We start from the raw sequence: 22125 nt of genomic DNA on the forward strand, positions 1-22125 counted from the left end.
AGCTTTTTAAAAATGAAGCAAATCAAGACAGTCAAAACAATCAGATATTTGTGTACAACAATGCCTCTGGGCAGACAGTTATCAATATACTGTTAAATGTGCCAAAGGTTGGTTAAGCATTCCTAAGAAACCCCAGCATTGAAATTTAATTATTTTACCTGTCACTGGGTGTCAGTTGTTAGGTAACACCGAGTTACTGTATTTGCATATAAGCACATAAAAAAATTATCCTAAGATTATCTAATCATATAGTTACTTTGGATGGCATTACTTTGGCTTCCAGTTCTACTGGAGGGAATCTTGGAGTATTTTTGAGCAGTACATGTCCTTTGCCACAAACACAGTTACTACTACTACTACTAGTTATTGTGTATCATCTTGTTTATGCCCTGTTAGTTCCCTCTTAGTTCTCCCCCCAGTGTTTGAATGACCTTTTTTTATTTCTAAATTCAGGCAAAACTACAGTTATTGTACTTGGCCCTAAACACCTCAGAAAAGCTGTTGAGGATAGCTTTCTTCCACCTGCACAATATTATAAAAATTAGAAACATCTTGTCTCAAAAGAATGCTTAAAATGCATTTGTTACCTCTTGATTGGACTATTGTCATTCCTTATTATTACTACAAGGTCCCAATAACTCTGTGAGAAACATCCAGTTGATCCAAAATGCTGTAGCACGAGCACTGACAGGAACTTGAAAAAGAGATTGCATTTCTCCTGTGTTAGCTTCCCTGTTCTAGGTCCTTCTCCTTGCATACAAAGTCATTAATGACCAAGTTCCATCATAGTACCCTATCATCCCAACAGAATACTTTGCTCTCAAAATGCAGTCTTGTTGTTCCCAGAGTTTCCAAGAGTGGAATGGGAGGCAGAGCCATCAGTTATCAGCTCCCAGTTTGGGTTTAGGAGGCAGACAGCCTCTCTAAATTTAAGAGTGGGCTTAAAACTTTCCTCTTTGATGAACCTCCTGAACTATCTCTTAGTTATGTTGTTATGGGCCAAAGCTCAGCAGCACAGAGCACTTCTTCACTTCTTCTCTCACTCTCTGTCCCCATGCATTTATGTCACACTACTGCATGTGTACCATATTTGTGTACTGAATCATATGTGTTATCAAGTGTTATCAGCCGGATTAAATAAAATGTTAGCCCAGCCAGGTAGTGGTTTTTATTTATCTATTTATTTATCTATCACTGCTTGTGATGAGATCTGAGCATTTAACTGTACAAAATGATGAAAAGGGGCAGCTGATCTGGCATCTTGACTGATGATCAGATGCTCCTGTTTGTCTGTTTTACCTTATGTCTATTTCTCTTTTGTTTCTCTCATAAATCATCGAGTGCTTAAAAAACAACCAAAAAGAGAATGTAAAACACAAAGTCATCACATCATCAGTAGAAGTCCAACCACTTCCAGAGGAAAATTTTACTGCTCAAAGTTTGCTCTTCTCTAGCTTGGGAAACAAAAGTGTGATTCTCACTTCAGCTCACTTCATTTTAGATTCTATTTGTTTCTCGTACTTTTCTCCTAAAATTCAGGAGGAGCAGATGTGTGATTCTGGTTTTCTTCTTCAGTAATGTTAATAATATAAATGGAGGAGTTCAGTAGAGGAGAAGAACACCTGCTCTTTGGCCAGTCTTTAACTAAATGTAGGAACTTTGTCTTTAGTCTTTAGTCTTGTACTTGCACTGAGCCTTTACCTGTGTTTAATGGACTAAATGAACATGAGGCTGGTGTTGAGATTTGTCCTGGCTGACAGTCTGCTTTGCTGCAGCTCTGAGGCCTCAGTCACCTGTTCTAGTATTACTTATTTGTGTTTGCAGAGCTTAGCAAGGTATTTCCTTTAAGTCTCAAGTACGACTCCTGTCTTGCTATTTGTCCTCTCTCACCCATTTCTCCTAGTTAATTTTAGGAGAAAAGTATGAGAAACAAACAGACAAACAATAAAGCAAGGCTGAAGTGAGAATCACTCTTTTGTTTCCCAAGCTTGTTCTGTCTGAGCTCAGCTTGAGATGCATGAATTAACTTTAACAGAGGGCTAGGATGAGAACAGATTCAGTTCATAGAGAGAGCTCTCTGATAACTCGACCTGAGATCAAGAAGAGGCACAAAAGTTGTGGAACTCTGATAATCATTTTAGAGTGCGATGAGGTTTCACACAGACCTCCAATTGTCTAGGAGAAATAAATGAAACACTTTCTTCTTTGAGTGTCTTTTCCTCTGGGCTCTCTCCTTGCAATCTATTTAAGATAAATTTTGGTGGAAACTTCAGACATTTACTGCACATATTAATCTTGTGTTTATCTTGTTTTACTCTGCTTGGGCTTGTTTGCTCCCTGCTGAAGCTTGCTGGGGTTTTGCTCTCTCTCTAACTGGGAAGTACTGTACATGTTGAATGAATGGGTTCGCTGGCATCGATTGTTGTATTGTTGTCTTCACTTGTTGGTCACATATAACTCATAAACAACATTAACATTTTCTTTTCATTGAGAGACACAGACATAGATAATTCTAATCTTTTAAAGGGGCTAAAAGAGTCTGTTTTTGATCTGCCAGTAAAATGAGCAGAGTGATCTGATGGAGGCAAATCTTTTAGCCTGTAACTATAATCTATCTCTATATCTATCTATATCTATCTAATCTCTAGGTGGATTCTCCCGGAGGCTGTGTCTCTGGTTAACAGGATTCTGCCAGTGTCTCAGCGGTTCAGTTTTAGTTGAGTTTACTCACAGACTTTCTGTCTCGGCAAACTTAGCTTCTTGCATTGTTGATTGTCTGTACAGCCCTCTGCTGGACAAAAATAGCTACTGTAGATTGGGGGGACACATTGAATGTTGAATGAATGGGTTCGCTGGCATCGATTGTTGTATTGTTGTCTTCACTTGTTGGTCACATATAACTCATAAACAAACTTGAAAATATGCAGTCATTTCATCACAAAGATAAAAAATCACAAAAATTAGCAAGGGTATGAATAATTTTGAGGACGACTGTAACTATTAAGTACAAAACAGGACATGAATGCAGACAATAGAACAGTAGGCTACTCTATGTTGACAGTATATATTGTACATTAACACATTAATGTGGTACCTGGAACTAAACATTGTGCACACCAGTAAACACAAGTACTCACAGGCCACCAGGTCATTGAACGGCCAGCCAAGAAGTAGCCCCCTACAGTGCTGCGATTGGCTCGTACTGATGACTATAGAAGAGACAGAGGTAAAGATCACACAACACTAACAACTGATGTGCTCTCATCTGCAATATTACACATTTACAACCAAAAAAAAAAATCCACATTTTCACATTGGATAACCAGCTGTGACTCTGGTAACGTAAATTAATGAGCTCCCACAATTTCAGTGTTCTTTACATGCTAAAATGCAGATATTTGCAGATTCTTTCAAATCCAGAAAATTGAAACCTTTCAAGCCCAAATTGGCTCTATATTAGGTATTATCCAGAGTTTAGCATATTTCCTCTGAGCACATATTATGATACTTTAATAGCATCAAAAATAATTTGTACATGTAAAGTGAGTTGAGCCACTTCTTACCCAGATTCCAACCACCATGACAAAAATAAAATAGATGACAACCACAGTGATGTCAGCAGCATCCACACTGAGACCTGTGCTGGGAGGTGCTGCAGTGGTGAAACCAGAGGTGCTGCTGCCTGCATGTCAAGTACAGAAGATAGCATTCCATTAACATTTTCTTTTCATTGAGAGACACAGACATAGATAATTCTAATCTTTTAAAGGGGCTAAAAGAGTCTGTTTTTGATCTGCCAGTAAAATGAGCAGAGTGATCTGGTGGAGGCAAATCTTTTAGCCTGTAACTATAATCTATCTCTATATCTATCTATATCTATCTAATCTCTAGGTGGATTCTCCCGGAGGCTGTGTCTCTGGTTAACAGGATTCTGCCAGTGTCTCAGCAGTTCAGTTTTAGTTGAGTTTACTCACAGACTTTCTGTCCCGGCAAACTTAGCTTCTTGCAGGTTTCTTTGCAGGCGGTCGTGTAATCTACGTTTTTATTCACTTTGAGGATAGTCAGGTTTAAAGGCGGAGTGAGGTGGTCTCAGTCAATCATGATAGTTGTCCTCACTTTCTTTGTCTCAGTTAGAGCGATATATGATCTCTTAATGTAGCTGAGGTAAGGGATCTAATGCTGATTCTCTGAGGTTATTACAGCACACAAGATGGGTGTTGGTCAGGACACGAAAAGAATGACAGAAGACCAGTATCTCTTTATGGTGGTGGTGCTTTATTATGACACACACACACAGTTGTTTTTCATTCACAGAACACCCAGAGTGTCAACACAAAGCACACTTCCAACAAACAGGTAAGACCACAGGTAAACTCCAGGTATTGTTCCCACAGGTACATAAACTCAGAAAAGGAAAAGGAAAAGTGTGGCCGCAGGCTGTTGTTTTACTAGCTGCTCCGAGTGGTGTTGTCGTCACTTCCCATGGCAACAGGAGGGAGGGGCTATGGACACACTAAAGAATAATAGCGTTTTATACAGCCACCCCCAAATGTGCATGGCACATTTACATCGAATAAAAGGCTCAGTCAGTCTTGGAGGGTCTAGAGGTTGGAGGAGGGTCTTCCTCTCCAGATGGAAGAGCTGGTAACATCACTAACCAGGCTACTGGCCATGTGAAGATGTGTCCTTTAATGTTGACATCAGCTGATCTGATGCACCCATCATTGCTGTGATGGACCTTGACCACACACCCGATTGGCCACTGGGCCCATGGTAGCTGGGGCTCCACCAGCATGATGATTGCTTTATCTTGTAGGTCAGGAGGAGAGGACTGCCATTTCTGTCTAGTCTGTAGACCAGGTAGGTATTCCCTTATGATCCTGGACCAGAATTGGTCCACCAGGATCTGGGAATGACGCTAGCACCTGCGGTTCAGGATCTTGGTTTCTGGGTACACCATTTGAGGGAACGAACCATCAGGCCACCCCATGAGCAAACTGTTTGGTGTCACAGGATCGATGTCTGCTATGTCAGATGATACATAGCCTAATGGTTTTGAGTTGAGGATGGCTTTGACTTCCAGGAACACAGTGAGTAGCACTTCTTCACGGACTGGTTGCAATCCGACACGTGTAAAGTGCTGACTTGACTTGAATTTCCCACTCCCGCTGGGAGTAGATTTTCCAATGCAAGGCAAAGTCTAGCGAACTCACTGGGATCTGGTTGAATGAAGCTGGGGATTGTAGGTTTGGGGCCTCTATGCACTAGTTCTGACAGGAGCACAGGAGCCTGTACAGGGTGGTTAGTGGTGAGAGAGCTGGGTGTCACCCCGGCGGCAGTTGGAGGAGGTGCTGCTTGTGGACGGTTCCATATCCTCCCTCAATAAGTGGGCTATGTCTATTAGCTCCTTCATTTCTTTCCAGGCCTCATGCAGTTCCTTTAATGTAGACTGGAAAGCCTGTTGGGATTGTAGCAGCTTTTCATTCTCTTCCTGGATGGCTTGGATATCTGGATAGAAGGAGGGGTCTCTATAAGAACTCCACTGCTGTGAGGTGGGAACTCCAGGTACGATATCCATGGCTAAGTATCTCCTCTGGAGGTGACCTGGGGCTAGCTGAGGTGTCTGATAATAAGCAGCATCCCTAGGAAAGCCACCAGAGGGAGGGTGAGGTGAATAAAAGTGGTTCATATTAACTGGACCATACTGTGGGAGGGGAAAGTGGTGGCGGCAGAAGAAAGACAGAAGACCAGTGTCTCCTCATGCTTTATTATGACACTCAGTAGTCACACACATACAGTTGTTTTTCATTCACTGAGTGAATGTCAACACAAAGCACAATTAAGCTGATTAACTAATGAAGCTGCAAAAGAATAGATTGTGTTCACCATCAGTAATAAATGAGTGGCATTACAAGACATGAAGAATAATCATTTGATTCCAATACCTGAGAAATGTTTTGATCTGGATGTACAGGAATGTGACAAAGGTAAACAAGTAAAAGAAAGACCCTGGTTAGGTCTGTGGATCTTAGAGTCCAATCTGCATAGTTCTTTTTCAGGTTACTTTCTTGATAAAGTAACAGTTGAATGTTTCATGCAGAGACAAAGTTTGTTGCACAGAATGAAAATTTGGAGAGTGTTTATTCATAAGTTCCTGATGAACTGGGGTCCATTAGAATTGTCTCTTCTGAACGGGCCATTTGACCTTTGACCCTGGCTTGGGAGGAAGAGTTCTGTATCTGCTTCTTATCACAGAATGTTGGGGAGGCTGAGGAGAAGATGGGGGTTCAAGTACTTTTACCTCTGCGTAGTTTATAGGTGCCAGGCTGATGCCAGATGTCGCTACATTAGTATAAAGTGCTTGTTGATTTTCTCTATATGTTTTTCTATATTCACAGTGCCCCACTCCTGTCTTGTGTCTTATAACAAATATGGCTTCAATCTGTAGGCCTCATAGTACTCTAAAACTACAATTCCCAAGAGGGGGAGTCTCTATCACCAGGGTTTACAGTGGTGTAGCTCATACTGCCAATGATCATAGTGTGACTGTGTATCTTTGCCTGTCTGCTCATTGTTGAGTCTTGTATGCACTGATGAGGATCTGATAGACCAAAAGCTCACAAAAAAGTGAAAAAACTGCATGGATCTAGGTGTGCAGACATCTTCTGTAATTTTGGACATGCTGATGCTTCCCACACCTTAAAACAAAACTGGTCAGGTGGACTGGTGGTCATCCTGCAAATATTTATCCCCAGATCTGCACATTTATTCATTGTCCTTTTAAGAAATGAATGCTCTATCCACTAAAGGAGCTGAGACCTTTGCCTTCTCTGATGCTTATGCCAAGCAGATTTTATTTCCAGCTGCTAATATATTTGGAAACCATCCTTCCTCATCTGAATAGATGAAAACAAAGCTAACCCAGTTTTTTTTTGTTGTTGTTGTTGTTGTTGTTTTTAAAGAGAGACAACGTCTCAAATTACATTTGTGTCCTGAGTGAGTATTGGCACAAATAACACATTCCACAGGGACCTTAAAAGAAGTGGTGTGAAATATTGAATAAATAGGACACATTGAAAGACACTGCAAATCATGAAGTACTCATGAGGATGAAATTGGATAATGATTTTAATGTCATTGATTCTGCTAAACTCCTACCAACTCCTACACTCAAGTCACATGAAGATGGCCTGATGACAACTAAATCAAGAAATACAAGCAGGATACCCCGGACTACATTCGGGGCAAAGTCTAAGGCCCTCAACATCCATCCACAACAAGCCAGGATAAGATACCATCATGGCTGACAGTGCCCTAGTGACTCTGGATGCTACTACAAGCATCCAGCAGGTACATATCACCATTCAAAAAACAGCCAGTGGTGTGGAAGAAAATGAGAAGGAGCGAAAAGAAACCCCTGGTCTGTACCCAAGGTGAAGACAAGATAAAATGGCCCAAATTGCTGTGTTATCCTTCGAGATGCTGTTTTTGCACCCACACACAGGACAATGTGTAACTCTGACTTAGATAATGTGTGACTCACAAAACTGTATATAACCTGACATCTCCTTTGCTCTTGGCTGATCTCTGATATCATCTCATGTACTTGAATGCTGCAAGTCCATCTGCAGATGCTGAATTAAACTTGCAGAAGGTTAGGTTGAGGAGCTAACAGAAAGTAGGGTTTTTAGTCTTGCCACAGGTCTGATGTTTTCCCTTAATGTTGACCTCTACTGTTTCTTCCCAAAGGGCCAGAGTCCTCTAGGCAGCTGTGGGTTAATTACCATAACCATATCTGACACTGTTAGATATCCCCTTGCCATGTCTGGCAGGCTTGAAGGCTGGGTAAGTTGTCCGTGATGAAGCGTATCCAGAGGTCGTCTGCTAGAATCTGGCTATGCCTTCATCTTCTTTGACTGATAAGATCTGAGTCAGCATAGACTGCCTGGGGTCACTTTGACGGAGTTGGCTGATGACAAATACCCATAGGGCTTTGAGTTCAGAATACCTTCAATTTCTATCAAAACAGTGTTAAGTGTTAAGCACCTCCTCTGTAACCATTTCTGTTCCCAGTGTCACTTGTACTGCTGTTTTCATTGATGTCACCTTCCTCTCCCAAATTCCTACAAAGTGAGCAGCATTAGGAGTATTAAACTTGAACTGGATTTTCCTCTTTCTCAACAGCTGCTTTAGTGCTTGATTCAAAGTGGCAAAGGCATCGCTGAGCTCCTTAACTCCTACAAGTTCATCCCACAGTCTGATAGAAGTTTGAAGGGATGACCTCAGCATTCAGTGAAACGCTGAGTTAAACTGACTCAGGGAGGAGGCAAGTTGGCCATTTTGGGTTGGGGTTTGGGGTGTCATGGGTTTACCCCTCCACTTCCTACATTTCATACAAGTCCATTGGTGCTGTTTAATGGCTTGTCGGCCATGGAGAATCCAGTTTGAACATCTGATCTCTGCAAAGACCCTGCCAGGACCAGTGTGGAGGAGGTGTGTGTCATAGTCCTTTATTATCAGACAGGTTACTGTATGCTTGGGATGCATTGCCCCTGGTTCAAGTTTATCTGCCAGATGGAGTCTGCCTCCTTCCTCTAATAAGGTTTAGCTTAGGTTCAAGGGGTGTAAAGGGTGTAAAGGACTGGATCATGGATGGGTGGTGACAGAACGCCTCTGTTCCATCTGCAAGGTTCAGTCAGCTCCATTAATCCCTCTGGTAATATTGTCAGCAGGATTGTGAGATCTTTCAACATAGCACCACTGGTCAGGGGAGGTGAGGTCTAGGATTTCAGTGATTAGTGATCAGTGATTTAAGACTTCATATCTGCATGACTCTAACCAGGTTAGGACTAGAATGGAATCTGACTGTTTTGTTGATTGGAATTGTTAACTCACTGTTAAGTGATTAAGCCTGCTGGGCTCCTGTAAGGGCTGCAGACAACTCAAGGTGAGAGATGATGAGCTGTCTTTTGGGAGTCATAACAAATGAAACATGAGTCCCTCCTTCCTCATTCTCCTTACTTAAGTAGGCTACAGAGTCATAAGCCCTTTCATTGCACATGATTCATTCATTTCATTACAGACTGCTGGTATGTGCTTGTAGCCTAGAGTGTCTGATGAGAAGTGTCAGCTTACTACCAAGTGTGCCCTCTTTCGGTCTTTCGGGTTAAATGGTCCACAACCAATCAAAGGTTACTGACCCACTCTTATTTGGTGGAACATGGATTTAATGTCCCCACTGATTGCCACTTTGTGTTGGTGGAAACAGAGCAGCACACATAGCAATGGTGGGCCTAGTATTGGTCCTGGGAGGAGTTGGTTGTTTAAAGTTTGGCCTTGGCAGGAGAATGAACTGTTAAAGATTATATAGTGTTTTCCATTGTGCACAATATGATGGGTAATGTACCAAGACTAGTGGTTTGGATATACTCAGCAATTTTACTATTTTATTATTTTTGCTACTGTTATATTCCGCATTTTGAAAAATATATTTTGATATATATATACTTTTGGCTTTTAAGTTTTTCTGCATTTCAACAATTTCTGCCATTTTTCAGCATTGTTTCAGCAATCCATTTAGCTATCAGCATTCAACATTGCATTTTCTGCAGGAAATGCATTTTGAGTGAGTCTTAATTATTATTTTTATGTATGTTTTTTGGTCGCTAACTACTCCTGCATACTTTGTGCTATCAGAAACAGTTCAGGTATCAAAATGTTCAGCTCTTTGAGGACATTTTTGCTATTATTCAACTTTTTTCTGCTATTTATGGGCGATTTATATTAATTTATTTATCAATTAAAAAATGAATGGGATCCTGTTGGAGCTCAGCTCAACTCTCTGAAACAGACTCAGACAGGGACCAGACTTGATCTTTTAATGTTGTACCTTTAAATCTGCTAAAAATGTTTATTTTAGGAGATTTATGGCGTTTTAGTGAGGCTTGTTACAGCTTGAGGATTTATCACATGACCAGCTAGAGTGGAGCGCTCCTCTGTGCTCCCCGCTTCTTTAACTTGCCAAAACTCCTTCTGTGTTTGGAGTGTGGACACATGCTGTATATTGTCATGCTCAACTACTCAAGCGCTTCAGAAAATACTAACATTTCAACAAGAAAGCTTTATTTTTAAACCCATGCACCAGAGATATCTGCAGTGTGAGCTTCAGTGGAGCACCAAGTAGAGGGGGTGCTTCTTGATCAAAAGGTTGGCAATTTGATCCCAGGCTCCTCCAGTCACTCCAAATGTTTAACTTTTTAACCTTTTATGTTTCTGCTTATTCAACTTATTGAACTATTTATGCTTTTTGAAATGTTCAACTTTTTCTGATATTTTGCTATTTTACTGTAATATTGATAAGGGGAGGAGGTGCCAGTGCCCCCTGAGGTGCTAGACCAGCTTGTTGGGGAGGAGGAGGCCCCTCCTCAGGGTCAGGGTCAGGAGGGGCCAATTCAATTTTCAATTCAATTTTATTTATATAGCGCCAAATCACAACAAAAGTCATCTCAAGGCACTTTTCATGTAGAGCAGGTCTAGACCATACTCTTCAAAATATGGTATTTACAGAGGGGGCACCTGGAGTGCAGAGTCTGAGCTCGTTTTGGCGAGGTTGGGCATATAATCATCATTAGCAATTGGTATACACTGTGTGCACGTATTTGTGTTTGCTTACACTGTGCTTGTGCTTGAGGAATAAGATCTATATGATTGTTGCTGCCTCTCGAAAGCATCTTGCCTACTGAGAGGCTGCATAACCAGACTCCTAATTTGCTCAATTTGTTCATGTGAGATGGGTGGGCAAGGCTGTGTCTCATTCATGGGATTAGCCACATAAAAATGTTCTTGATTTGAAGGGGTGGGATGAGAGGCTTAATAATGCTCACAGCCCTGGAGATATGAGGGTATGATATATATTGCTCATCATGCTTATTATTTCTTTGCCAGTTGATGAACCCTGCTGGTCTCATTAACAGAGAGTATACAGTTCATTCCTGGCTGAGGGCAAATGTGTTCCTGACAACTCTTTTCAAGTAATAGGGGAAAGTATTCACTTAATTTTATGATCAGTTATACCTCTCCTTATGAAAATGTTAACCTGAGATGGTGTCTGCTCTGTAGAACCTAAAATCTGAAAGTGTAGTATTTCAAATCTGTATAATAATTTCCTATATAATGTTTGAGTTTGAATTTGAATGTCTTATACCTCAAAGACAGTATTTTGAGCTTAATATTTCAGTTTTCTACATTTCTATTTAACATATCTGTGTACTTTTTCAGTTTGTAAAGAGTATTTCCCACTGAAATAACCAAATTTACAATATATATATATATATATATATAATATATATATATATATATATATATATATTTTTTTTTTTTTTTTTTTTTTTTTTTTAAACTGAAGCTGCTTACAAGTTCATTTGAGAATAGTGTGTTGCTGGTTTCAAATCAACATTTCAGGTTTAGAGTCAACAGTTTACTTACATCTGAAGGATGTTATCTTATTTTGCCATAGTGTACAGCTTACCAGACAGAATGTATAATGGACTGTACAATTAACCTGACTGACTGACTGAACCAATCAGAAACCAGGAAGTAGAGGTGCAGGTGATGAGGGTGTTTGTAATTCAGGGAGGATGCAAATCGAGAGGAAGAGCCAGCTGAACCCGCTAAAAGACTGTATCTGCAGGATTCTACAGTCTGCAGATTCCATGATATATTAGATGTATTAGTGTTGGCCTATGTGGGACTTCCCGGGCTACTAGAAGTTTAGTACGGTCACAGTTGTGCTAGCAGTCGCGGGAAGCTGTGTCTACAAAGAAGGTCTGCTTGCTGCCTGTTTACTTTGATACAAGCTAGGAGGGCAGAGGTGACAGGTTATATTGGCGACAGAGCAGTGCTGGGTGGGACTCGATAGAATTCCCACAAACACTGAACTGTGCCTTAGTGTACCATAGTGTAGCTCTTACCCATACCTAGTCCTTTAAAGTAGCTGTAATTAAACCTCTTATTAAAAAGCCTATTGATCCAGGTGTATTAGCCAACTACAGACCCATATCTAATCTCCCCTTTCTCTCTAACATCCTTGAGAAAGCAGTTGTGTGACTTTCTACACAACAATAGTTTATCTGAGGATGTTCAGTCAGGATTTTGAGTGCATAATGGAGACAACACTTGTGAGAGGTATGAATGACCTTCTAATTGCATCGGACAAATGACCTCTCTGTACTACTGCTACATCACATCCTATCATCAGAGACTAGAGCAGTTAATTGGCATTAAAGGAACTGCACTAAGCTGGTTTAAGTCCTGTTTAGAGTCTTTTTTCACTAACATAATATTGCAAAACTCAGGTATATCCTGTTTCAAAAAGATGTAGACTAGTTAGTCCGTGCATTTGTTACCTCTAGGCTGGACTATTGCAATTCATTATTATTAGGCTGCCCCAACAAGTCTCTCAAGATGATCTAAAACATGATTACTGACAGGAATTATGAAAGGATATATTTCTCCTGTGTTAAGTTTTCTGCGTTAGCCCCCTGTGAAATCCAGAGTAGAATTTAAAACCCTCCTCCTCACCCTGTAAAGCCCTTAATGGACAGGCACCATTGTTTACTCATAGCACCTTATTATCCCACTAGAACACTGCACTCCCAGAATGCTGGCTTACTGGTGGTTCCTACAGTTTCCAAGTGTGCAATGGGAGACAGCATATAACAAGCATATATAGACAAGCAACCATTCACACTCACATTCACACCTACGGGCGGCTTGAATTCAAATAATTTACTGCACGACTCAAAGAGGGAAAATGCAAGATATTTGAGCTTTGTTTGTATCATTTTCAAATTTCTGTTTACTGTCTGGTATTTTAGTAAAATCACAACTACAGGAAGTTGTACAGTTACAAGTTTGTGCAGTTTAAGTTAAACATTATATTTTTCATTTGTGAAATCTATTGCATTACTCTAAATTGACATTTTATCATGTTTTCTTTTGTTCCTTATTATCATGGTTATTTGGATTTTTAAATCACAAACCAAACCATTTACATAAATACTGATGACATAATTCTTCTTAATTTTCCCTTTCTCAAACTTGCAAATTTCCTTTAATTTTCAACACGGTCTAGCCGAACAATACACTACATCTGCTGATACAGCTAAAATAGTACGATTATTACACTTCTCCTTAAGAAAATGGGAACTTCATCTCTTTCTCTTGGTTGATTTGGCTCACTGCATTACTGCAGTCTTGTAATGAGAAGATGCAGAGTTGCCTGCTAGTTAGGGGCAGACAGGATTTGGCAGCTGTAGTAGACTTGTTCATTATGCTTTTATTTACAGCCTTTAATCAACAAGCACCAAAAATGCATCACTCAACTGCTTTTTCCTTGTTGTACCACTTGGCCAAGCAAAGGCTTTTGTCTCACCCAGGCCAAAGGTAAATTACAGTGAGACTACTGTAGTGTGTAGTGTAGCGCAGTGAAAAGCCCAAAAGAGTTGTCCATCCTGGATTACCTGTGTCACATGCTGTTGGAGAGCTGCCCATAAAATCTGCATTTGACATGCCGTAAAAATAAAGCTTGTTGTAGAAGCAGTCATACACAGAGCTATAGAAGTGAGTTAAAAATGTTCAGACCTGTTGTGAGAACGCCAGACATGTTGATTCCAATCTTCCAGATCCTGTTAACTTCTTATAGACAGTCCTCCAGTGTTTCGATTTATGAGCTCCTCTGACTCTGTGTAACAGAGTTTATCACTCCCTAACTACTGCTTAATTATTAATCACTTTGTTACTGAGATGGTCAAACTTCACTGGTAAGCTATAATCTCTTGGCAAAAGCTGACATACTTAATGTCATTTTAAAAGGGCTACACAGTTTGTTACATAGTCTATTTTTAGTGCCTCTCCACTGCCGTTTCTCCACCAGCTTGGCTCCGCAGATGAGGTCTTAAGCTGCTTAGATAGATACTGTGGCTTTAAATTTAGGCTTATCTTTTAAGCTACAAGCTGAAAACTAATAGGTGAAATTAATAATTTTAATTATTTACTGATATAGTGTTATGCATCCAGGCTTACACAGATTACTGAACATCTGTCCTCCTCAGTCCAAAACTCTTATATTCCTGATGACCTAACAGTTGTCCATTTAACCACCTCTGCAATCTACCAGATTTTCTAAAGGGAATACTTCAGATACAGCATAATGTTCTCTTATTATCTAGACGATATTTCCATTATATTCAGTGTTAAACCAACAAAAAGCATTGGATATGTAGCTGAGCACTTAACATGTCCTGCTACATACCCACGAAAAAAGCTGTGCATGCATTTCAGGAGCATGCCAGTATTTGGTGTGTTTGTATCCCTGAGCACACCATACACAAATTGTTCCCTAGCAGGTCTACATAGGTATGCCTGTCTTAAGCCTGTCTGAATGGTAGCATTCACTGATGCAGTTTAAATATAAACCAGAATGTAATGGTGTACTGATGACAGGTATTGCAGTGGAAGAGACTTGGTTGCCTTTTTAAAATTGAGAGAATAGTGGGAGAAGACCATAGCATAACACAGGTTCCATATCAGATGTAAGGTGAGGCCAGTAATACAGCAGTAGTAATGACAGTAGTGATAATTAAAGTATTAACTGCTAACACAGCAATACAACTAATAGCAGTATAAGTGATTTCTAATTCTAGCAGCAGGTGTTGAGTGGAGTTGTAGGAGCAGCAGGAGACTTGTCATCACAGATCAGACTCTACAGCTCCAGAGGCAGAAATACCTGCAGAAAGAGACAGAAGAGGAGACAGAGACGGAAGAGCACAATACTACAGGAAAGAGAAGATACTGAGTTAGTAACATGTAACATGGGATATGAATCCATACTGAGAGGGGGGGGTCTGCCTCCCATTCTACTCTTAGAAACTCCTTGCAGGGAGTTACTTTTTTCTGTCACTGTCTTGAGCCATATGTTGCCAGTGTGACATGTCAGAGATGTGCTTTCAGTCCTGCAGACTATGTGCTTTTCCTTGAATTACTTTTGTTAAGGGTACACTGTGGGTGAGGGCCAGCTCTGGTTGAGGGTGAGGAGGGATAGTATGTTGTCCACTAATCAGGTGATGTGTGTGATGAGAGTAGTGCTGTATACAGTGCATTCATAAAGTACTTAGACCCATTCACTTGATCCACATTATGTAACAGCCTCATTCTAAAAAGTGGAAAATCCCTCATCAATCTACAATCATTACCACATAATGACAAAGTGAAAACAGAATTTTAGGACTTTCTGCAAATTTACTGAAAGGGGAAAACCTGAAATGCCACACTGACATAGTAGTATTCAGACCCTTTACTTACATTTTGACACTCTCTTTGATGTGTTTCTACAACTTGATTTAAAACCACCTGTGGTAAATTCAACTGCTTGGACATGATTTGGAAAGGCAAACTCCTGTCTATAGCAGGTCTGAGCAAAAACCAGGCCACGAGGTTGAAGGAACTGTCTGCAGAGCTCATAGACGTCTGGGGAAGGGTACAGAAAACTTGTTGTTGTCTTGGAGGTTCCCTTGGAGGTACACTGATTGCTCAGGCCATCTCCTCTGAATGCACTGCATGTGTTTAGAAGCTGTATGACTGTATCTCACTAGGTGAATGTGACTCATAGTATAAAGCACTTTGAGGGGTTGTTAAGACAATTAAAGCATTTACTCGTTAGTAGGAGGGCCCCATCCTGTTTCCTGCAGCAATGTCAAAGCCATTTCATTGTGCTTTTGTACACTAGTATCCTCCTATACAACAAACTGTCTGAAGTACTAAAGTTATGTGTTTAAGAGAGACACTTATTACTTTGAATTATGTTTTTATATTTATTTGTTTACGTTTATTCTTTATTTTCTCCTGCACGCTGCAGCTGAAAGAGTCAGACTAAAACTGTCATACACATACACACGTGTTTAATGGAATACACAAATGTAATTATTTTCCTCATTCCCTTATGATGGGGCAGTAATATTGTAAGGACAAACAATGTGCAGAGCTTTGAGGAATGTTTTATCTCATTTGGTACATGTGTAAGAGGTGTTACCTGATTAGCAGTGATGTGTATATAGACCCACTGTATTAAAAAGGCAGCACCCCCAGGTTCACTGCTCCTGGGTTTCTAAAACTAGGATGTGATATTTACATGTGCACCACATAGTGAAATAATCCAAAAATCCAAACCTGACTAGGATACCAGTGCACATGTAAATGCACTGACGATAAGAGATATGTTTTTTTTAAAATTCTGTAAATTTCAAGATTCCTTCACAAATACATTTCTTAACCTCCTCATGGAATTAAACTGAGTATTGTTTTCAACAACTGAGACGAAATCAAGTCAATGAATTCAGGCTTTTTGTCATTTTCACAAGAACTTTATTACATGAACTCTTTTTACAACATATATTTAATCATAGTTATCTTCCTCCTTATAGTTTGGGTGGTCCAGCCAGCCTCCATCCTTCCATCTTGCCGACTTTTGTGAAGAAGGCCAGCGTTCCCAGACCCAGACACGCTGACGTACCAGTCATAGCACTATGGGCTGGAGATGGACAAACACGCAAACACACATAAACACACACAAACACACACACACACAACATGGTTTCATTTAGCAAGCTGTTAGCATAAAAAAAAAACAAAAAAAAACAGCACTAATAAGATAATCGATCTCTTTATTTGTCCCCAGAGGGTAATTGTTTGCATAGCAGTACTGGCACCCTATTTGATGGTGTGTTGAAACATTTCCTAAACATCATGGCTTCAAAGACAGAGATTGTGTGGACACGATGGAGGCTCGCTGAGCTCTGTCCCATAGACTCGCACTCACCAACCTCTATCACTGTCTGGATGTAAACACACTGGACATGATTTTCAGTGAGATAACTTCTCACACGTTTTCATCTACTATCAACCTATCATTTGCTCATGTCACAGATCTCACAAACTAAAGTAATATTCAATATAGACAAAAACATTTTTGCTTTGTTGTCTGCACTTGCCCTTACCTGACCAGTTACAGTCTAGGAGATCTAGTGGTATACAGAAAATGGTGTAAATTCCAGTGTACAGATGTGACTGCTGCTCTGTAGTAGAGAACAGACAGCTGCACTGGAGAACAGGTAGCTGTGTTAACATGATACATAGAATTTCTGACGAGTCTGTCTGTTGTGTTACTGCAGCACAGAGCAACATGGACATTCAGTGTATGAAATAAATATTGCCTTTTCTACTCAACCTCATGAGAATGACACATGTAACCATGGTAACTATACATAGCAATGGTAGTGGCACCTGTAGTCTCAAATTAGTTAGAACAAAAAAAAAATAGATGAAACAAAATGACAAAATTCAGAGAAATTAAATGATTACCATTTGACTAGAACTAATATACGTAAGATTAAAACTGAATCAAAGTAAGGTGGCAAAACTGGCATAGAGTGCATGAAGTGCACAGTGTTACAGCTCCCTGGTGATGGTAAAACGCATGCCTTCCATTGGCTACATAGCTCCTCACCTCCCTCAGTCAAAAATTTTAGCATCTCCCTGTGTGGATGGAAAGCAGAGTGCAAGGAAGAGACTCAAGGATGGAGGAACTATATTCACCAAGTGAGACATCCTTGCTAGTTAGTGTTATTTTGTAGAGACAGCATCACTCATGATGCACAGCTACTCAACTGTCCTATAATGTCTACAAATAATTAAGCAACAGTTTAAAACCTGGTACCTGATGACTGCTGCTCCAGTACTGGCCATAGATCTATTTCAGTGTCAGACTGTCACATCAAGAGACAATTAAATGTTCATTAAAGTATGTTTATTACTTGAATGAATGGACATGATGGAAAAATGAAATGAGCCGTGTTCTGGATAAAAACTACAGCCTCATTAGATTGTGAAAGGCAGCAGGTACAGTATGTATGTTCTTTTCAGTTATTATTGCACTCACAATTGTAACAGTCACAGTGTGGCTGTATATTTTTCTTTAATAGAAAATGAAAGAAGGAAAAAAGAGAAGCCTATAGACTCATGGATAAAAAAAGATATGTGTTGAGTAACGTTGAGTGTTTTTATGATTAAGTCATGATTCAGATTCTACACACATCATTTTTATTTCATAGTTAATGATGGATAACTATACACAGGAAGTTTTTTTTTATAATCTTCTAATCAGGCAATATAATTAATATTGCAGTGTTCTGGTACCCACTATCACACTTACTATTTCCATATATAATCAAAGGGGTGATGATGTCTGATATAGGATACGCTTGTGGTGTTCCTAGCTACAAGCACCATCAAGAGCCTCCTTTCTTCTCATTCTCTTCGAGCATTTAAGGGATTGGAACATCCTCAGTGATGACTGACATCAAGTGATTTAAGGTTGGATGAGGGAGTGAGGCTGTGAGGATGCAGAATTTATTGAGAAGGCACACAATATTTTCCTCTGCCAGGGCTGATACTTACTTCTGGCTCCCAGGAAGATCCCAGAGGCACAGCCCCCGATGAAGTAATTCAGTGGGTCATCTGGAGCTTCACGAGCCTGAGCACTGAGACACGTCACCATGCCAAAGATGGCTCCCATGGTGGCTGATAAAACACAGACATCAGTATCAGCATTACGCAATTTGATGCAATTATTAAGAGCAGTTTGTGAAATCAGAAGGTCAGTACTTATAGCTTATTTAAATCAAGCAGTTTGAGTCACATGACTGAGATCTGGAGTGACACTTCACTGTTCCGGCTCTGTGCTCCAACCCTTTAGGAGTTTTCAAAATGCTGATTATCAGTGCCAGGTAAATCTCTCTGTGATTCCACTACACCAGTTTCAAATCTGGTGCCTGTGGGGACACTCCCACTGGCACACCAGTAGAGGTCAATGACTGGTTGGCCAGGGCTAAAGAGGGGAACAACCATAGCAACAGAAACAAAGTAGACTATTGTAACTAGGAGTACTGTGGAGGCTATGGCAGCAAAATATCAGAGTGAAGTTTCTACTGCTTTAGATAAAAAGAATCTGTGTTTAGAGTAAGGTTTACAGTTTAAAGTACTGTAAGTCTTTTAAGTAAGCAATACACAGCAAGGACAAACATGCCATAAGGACCAGCCAGTGGTGCTTGTGTAATTACTCTCACAGCTAGAAGGGGCAGACAAAAGGTCCACACTGCAGGGTTACGGGCTAGAATAGAATGACTGGTCAAGTCACTCGCCTCATCTGAAATCAATTCATTTTGAATTCCTTGTGCTGGTCTCAAGAACAGAAATGACAACAAAACAGTAAACACAAACTGCATAGTGGTCTACAATGGTGATGATAACTAACTTGCTGATAGCTTAACAGCTCAGAAGGCTGTGATAATGTGCCATGTGTAGTTTTCTGTCTACATTAATGTTTATAGACATTTACAACTTAAGAGTTTGACATTAAAATCAAGACAAATGGAGGAAAAAAGAAAGAACAAATATTAATAACTGATATTTACTGTTGATCAATATACTATAATGACTTGTCAATTTTGTATTGTCATTATTGACAGTGGTAGGAGAAATCTGTTTTCACTTTCATTTCACATGGGACTTGTGCTATATGATCTAATGCACAACCTCTAGACCACAACTGTTTACTTGTAGATTTTTGAATGAGAGTATGAAAATTTACCCATGGTAACAGTTGTATTGGTAGTCCTCTGTAGTGCTGCCAATGCAGAATCAGGCTGGAATGCCACAATGTGATAGGCCGAACCAACCAGACCTGAAAGAGAAACACACACCTTAACAAACCTGCCTGTCACACAGGGCTGAGTACGGAATCTCTATTCTTTTACAAAGACTCACGCTGAGTGAGTAAGAAATTTGTTAAGAACTCAGAGTTGTTATGAATTCTTGGACTCTGCATTGTTTACTTATCAGATATGTCCTATGATCCTTTTCCAGCAGGACTTGGCACCTGCCCACAGTGCCAGTACTACTGGTAACTGGTTTGTTGACCATGGTATTACTGTGCTTGATTGGCCAGCCAACCCGCCTGATCTGAACCCCACAGAGAACCTATTGATGCAGTAATTTGTGAAAAAGGAGCCCCAACCAATTATTGAGAGCATAAATGAACACACTTTTCAAAAGTTTGACATTTCTACATTATAAATCCTTTTTCTGATTGATCTTATGAAATATTCTAATATTTTGAGATATTATATTTTTGATTTTTATGAGCTATACATCATAATCATCAAAATTAAAACAAAAAGGGCTTGACATATTTCACTTTGTGTGTAATGAACCTAGAATATAAGTTACATTTTTTGAATTAAATTACAGACAAAAAAGAACTTTTCCATGGTATTCAACTTTGAGATGCACCTGTATCCTGCAGGGGGAGGCTCAGACAGTGGGCAGTGTTGTTGCCAGGGGTGTGTACTTTAGTATATGATGATATTTAGGACAAAGTAACGTCCAAATGAATGTCAGGACCAAAGGTTCCTCAGCATAAGATTGTGTTATAACAAGATGATCGATGTTGTTCACTTCATCCACCAGTGGTAATAATGTTGCTGCTCGGCGTAAGAGTTCTTACTACGATAGCAAGAAAAAAAGGTGAACCCTTTGGGATTATCTGCTTTTCTGCATTTATTGGTCCCAAAATGTCATCTGATCTTTATCTAAGTCACAAGTATAGACAAACACAATGTGCTTAAGCTAACAGCACACAAACAATTTGAATCCTCCACGTCTTTATTGAACATACCTATTACACATTCAAAGTGCTAGTGAATAAAGTAGTAAACCCTTGGATTTAGTGACTGCTCAAACACACAGCCTTTGACAATCACAGAGCATGCAGTACAAACTCTTATTAGTTCTCTTATTAGGCTGTTTGTGGCCTAAGAAAAATACTGACTGCAAGAAATCTCATTAGTAAAATCCGCGTATATAAAACGAAGCAAAATTAGTTTAGCTTAGTGTTTGTGTTATTAATCTGAAAGCAACCAAACCAATCCTGGGCTAACCTGCTAGCTCAACCGTGTTGGCAACGCACAGTTAGTTTGCTTTCACGGCCCACAGCAATAATCTGCATGTATAGCCTATACGACTCGGAATTATTTTATCAACGACATTTACCCAAAGCTGTGCTCAGTTTGGTAGTGATCCATGTTTTTTGGACGCAGTCCGTGCCCTCTGGTAGGTCCCAGTACCCCATTTTGAATGCAGCAAGGACACTCTAGAAAGCGGAAATCTCGCGAGAAATTTCTACCCTTCTTCTTCTTCTAGGGGTTTTAAGGGTAGCTTGCACTGTAGAGCGGTACAGTGCCATCTTCTGGAGTTTGTCTAGTCTGTCAGATTTTCCTCATCAGTCGTGTACTCTTTAGAAAGCTGGCCAGTCATCTCCTACCCTGTGCCCTGTCACCCCCGTTAACTCTCATTTTTTCATTTCTTCCATCATGTCCTTTCTTTCTGTTACATATTTCCTGGAAGTAACAAGTAGGCGTACATGCTCTACAGTCTCTGCCACCTGGCAATGGTCACAAAAGCCAGGATGTTACCCTCTAATGTTAAGTGTACTGTAAAGATTACTGTGTCCCATTCTTATCCTACTCATAATAATAATAATAATAATAATAATAATAATAATAATAATAATAATTAATAATACAATTTATTTATAAGCGCCTTTCTGAACACTCAAGGACACTGTACAATATACAATAATCAAAAGAACTGTACAACAGACAATAATCAATAAAACTCTACAATATACAATAATCAATAAAGCTGTACAGTATACAATAATCTATAAAACAACAATGGATAGAATCAACATAAAAGAAATTTAGGGCAGTGAAGTTGAAGTAGGATGGTTAAAGTGAGTAGGCGATCTCAAAACAGATGAGTTTTGAGTCTGGATTTGAAAACAGGAAAGGAGTCAACCTTTCAGAGGGCTGGAGGCAGAGTTGAAGCTTATGGAGGGACTTGTGAAGGAGGCCAAAGAGGAGAGAGTTGCAGTAATCAATGCGGGAGGTGATGAGGCTGTGGACAAGGATGGAAGCAGCATGAGGGGTGAGGGAATGGCCCAGTCGATTTATG

The 22125-nt window shown here is 39.9% G+C and overlaps 2 protein-coding genes across 4 annotated transcripts in view; both read right to left on the reverse strand.

Annotated features, from left to right (window-relative positions):
• Positions 1–13766, reverse strand: part of LOC108900684 (sodium/glucose cotransporter 4-like) — a 53780-nt gene extending 40014 nt beyond the window's left edge. For all 3 annotated transcript variants that reach the window (XM_018701857.2, XM_018701856.2, XM_051068463.1), the window contains exons 1-3: positions 13642–13766; positions 3564–3682; positions 3138–3209 (exon numbers count right to left, since the gene is read on the reverse strand). In XM_018701857.2, coding sequence (XP_018557373.1) covers positions 3138–3209; positions 3564–3682; positions 13642–13663 — 213 coding nt within the window. In that variant the 5' untranslated portion in view covers positions 13664–13766. The remainder of the gene's footprint in view (positions 1–3137; positions 3210–3563; positions 3683–13641) is intronic.
• A 2630-nt stretch (positions 13767–16396) lies between these two features.
• ndufa11 (NADH:ubiquinone oxidoreductase subunit A11) lies at positions 16397–21311 on the reverse strand. Its single transcript, XM_018701860.2, has 4 exons — positions 21163–21311; positions 19703–19795; positions 18511–18633; positions 16397–16585 (listed from the first exon to the last, which is right to left on the reverse strand). The coding sequence occupies exons 1-4, from the start codon at positions 21239–21241 to the stop codon at positions 16473–16475; spliced, it is 408 nt and encodes a 135-aa protein (XP_018557376.1). The 5' UTR covers positions 21242–21311; the 3' UTR covers positions 16397–16472.
• Between the last annotated feature and the right edge of the window lie 814 nt (positions 21312–22125).

This window comes from Lates calcarifer, unplaced genomic scaffold, assembly GCF_001640805.2.
Source record: "Lates calcarifer isolate ASB-BC8 unplaced genomic scaffold, TLL_Latcal_v3 _unitig_4589_quiver_709, whole genome shotgun sequence".
Lineage (NCBI taxonomy): Eukaryota > Metazoa > Chordata > Actinopteri > Centropomidae > Lates > Lates calcarifer.

What these genes read in the sequence shown, in the direction of transcription:
- ndufa11 (XM_018701860.2), bottom strand. Translation starts at nt 21,241, where the DNA reads ATGGGGTACTGGGACCTACCAGAGGGCACGGACTGCGTCCAAAAAACA. An exon ending in CAAACTGAGCACAGCTTTGG is followed by an intron (nt 19,796 to 21,162) that starts GTAAATGTCGTT and finishes TTTCTCTTTCAG; the next exon opens with GTCTGGTTGGTTCGGCCTAT. An exon ending in GATCTTCCTGGGAGCCAGAA is followed by an intron (nt 16,586 to 18,510) that starts GTAAGTATCAGC and finishes GTCCATCTCCAG; the next exon opens with CCCATAGTGCTATGACTGGT.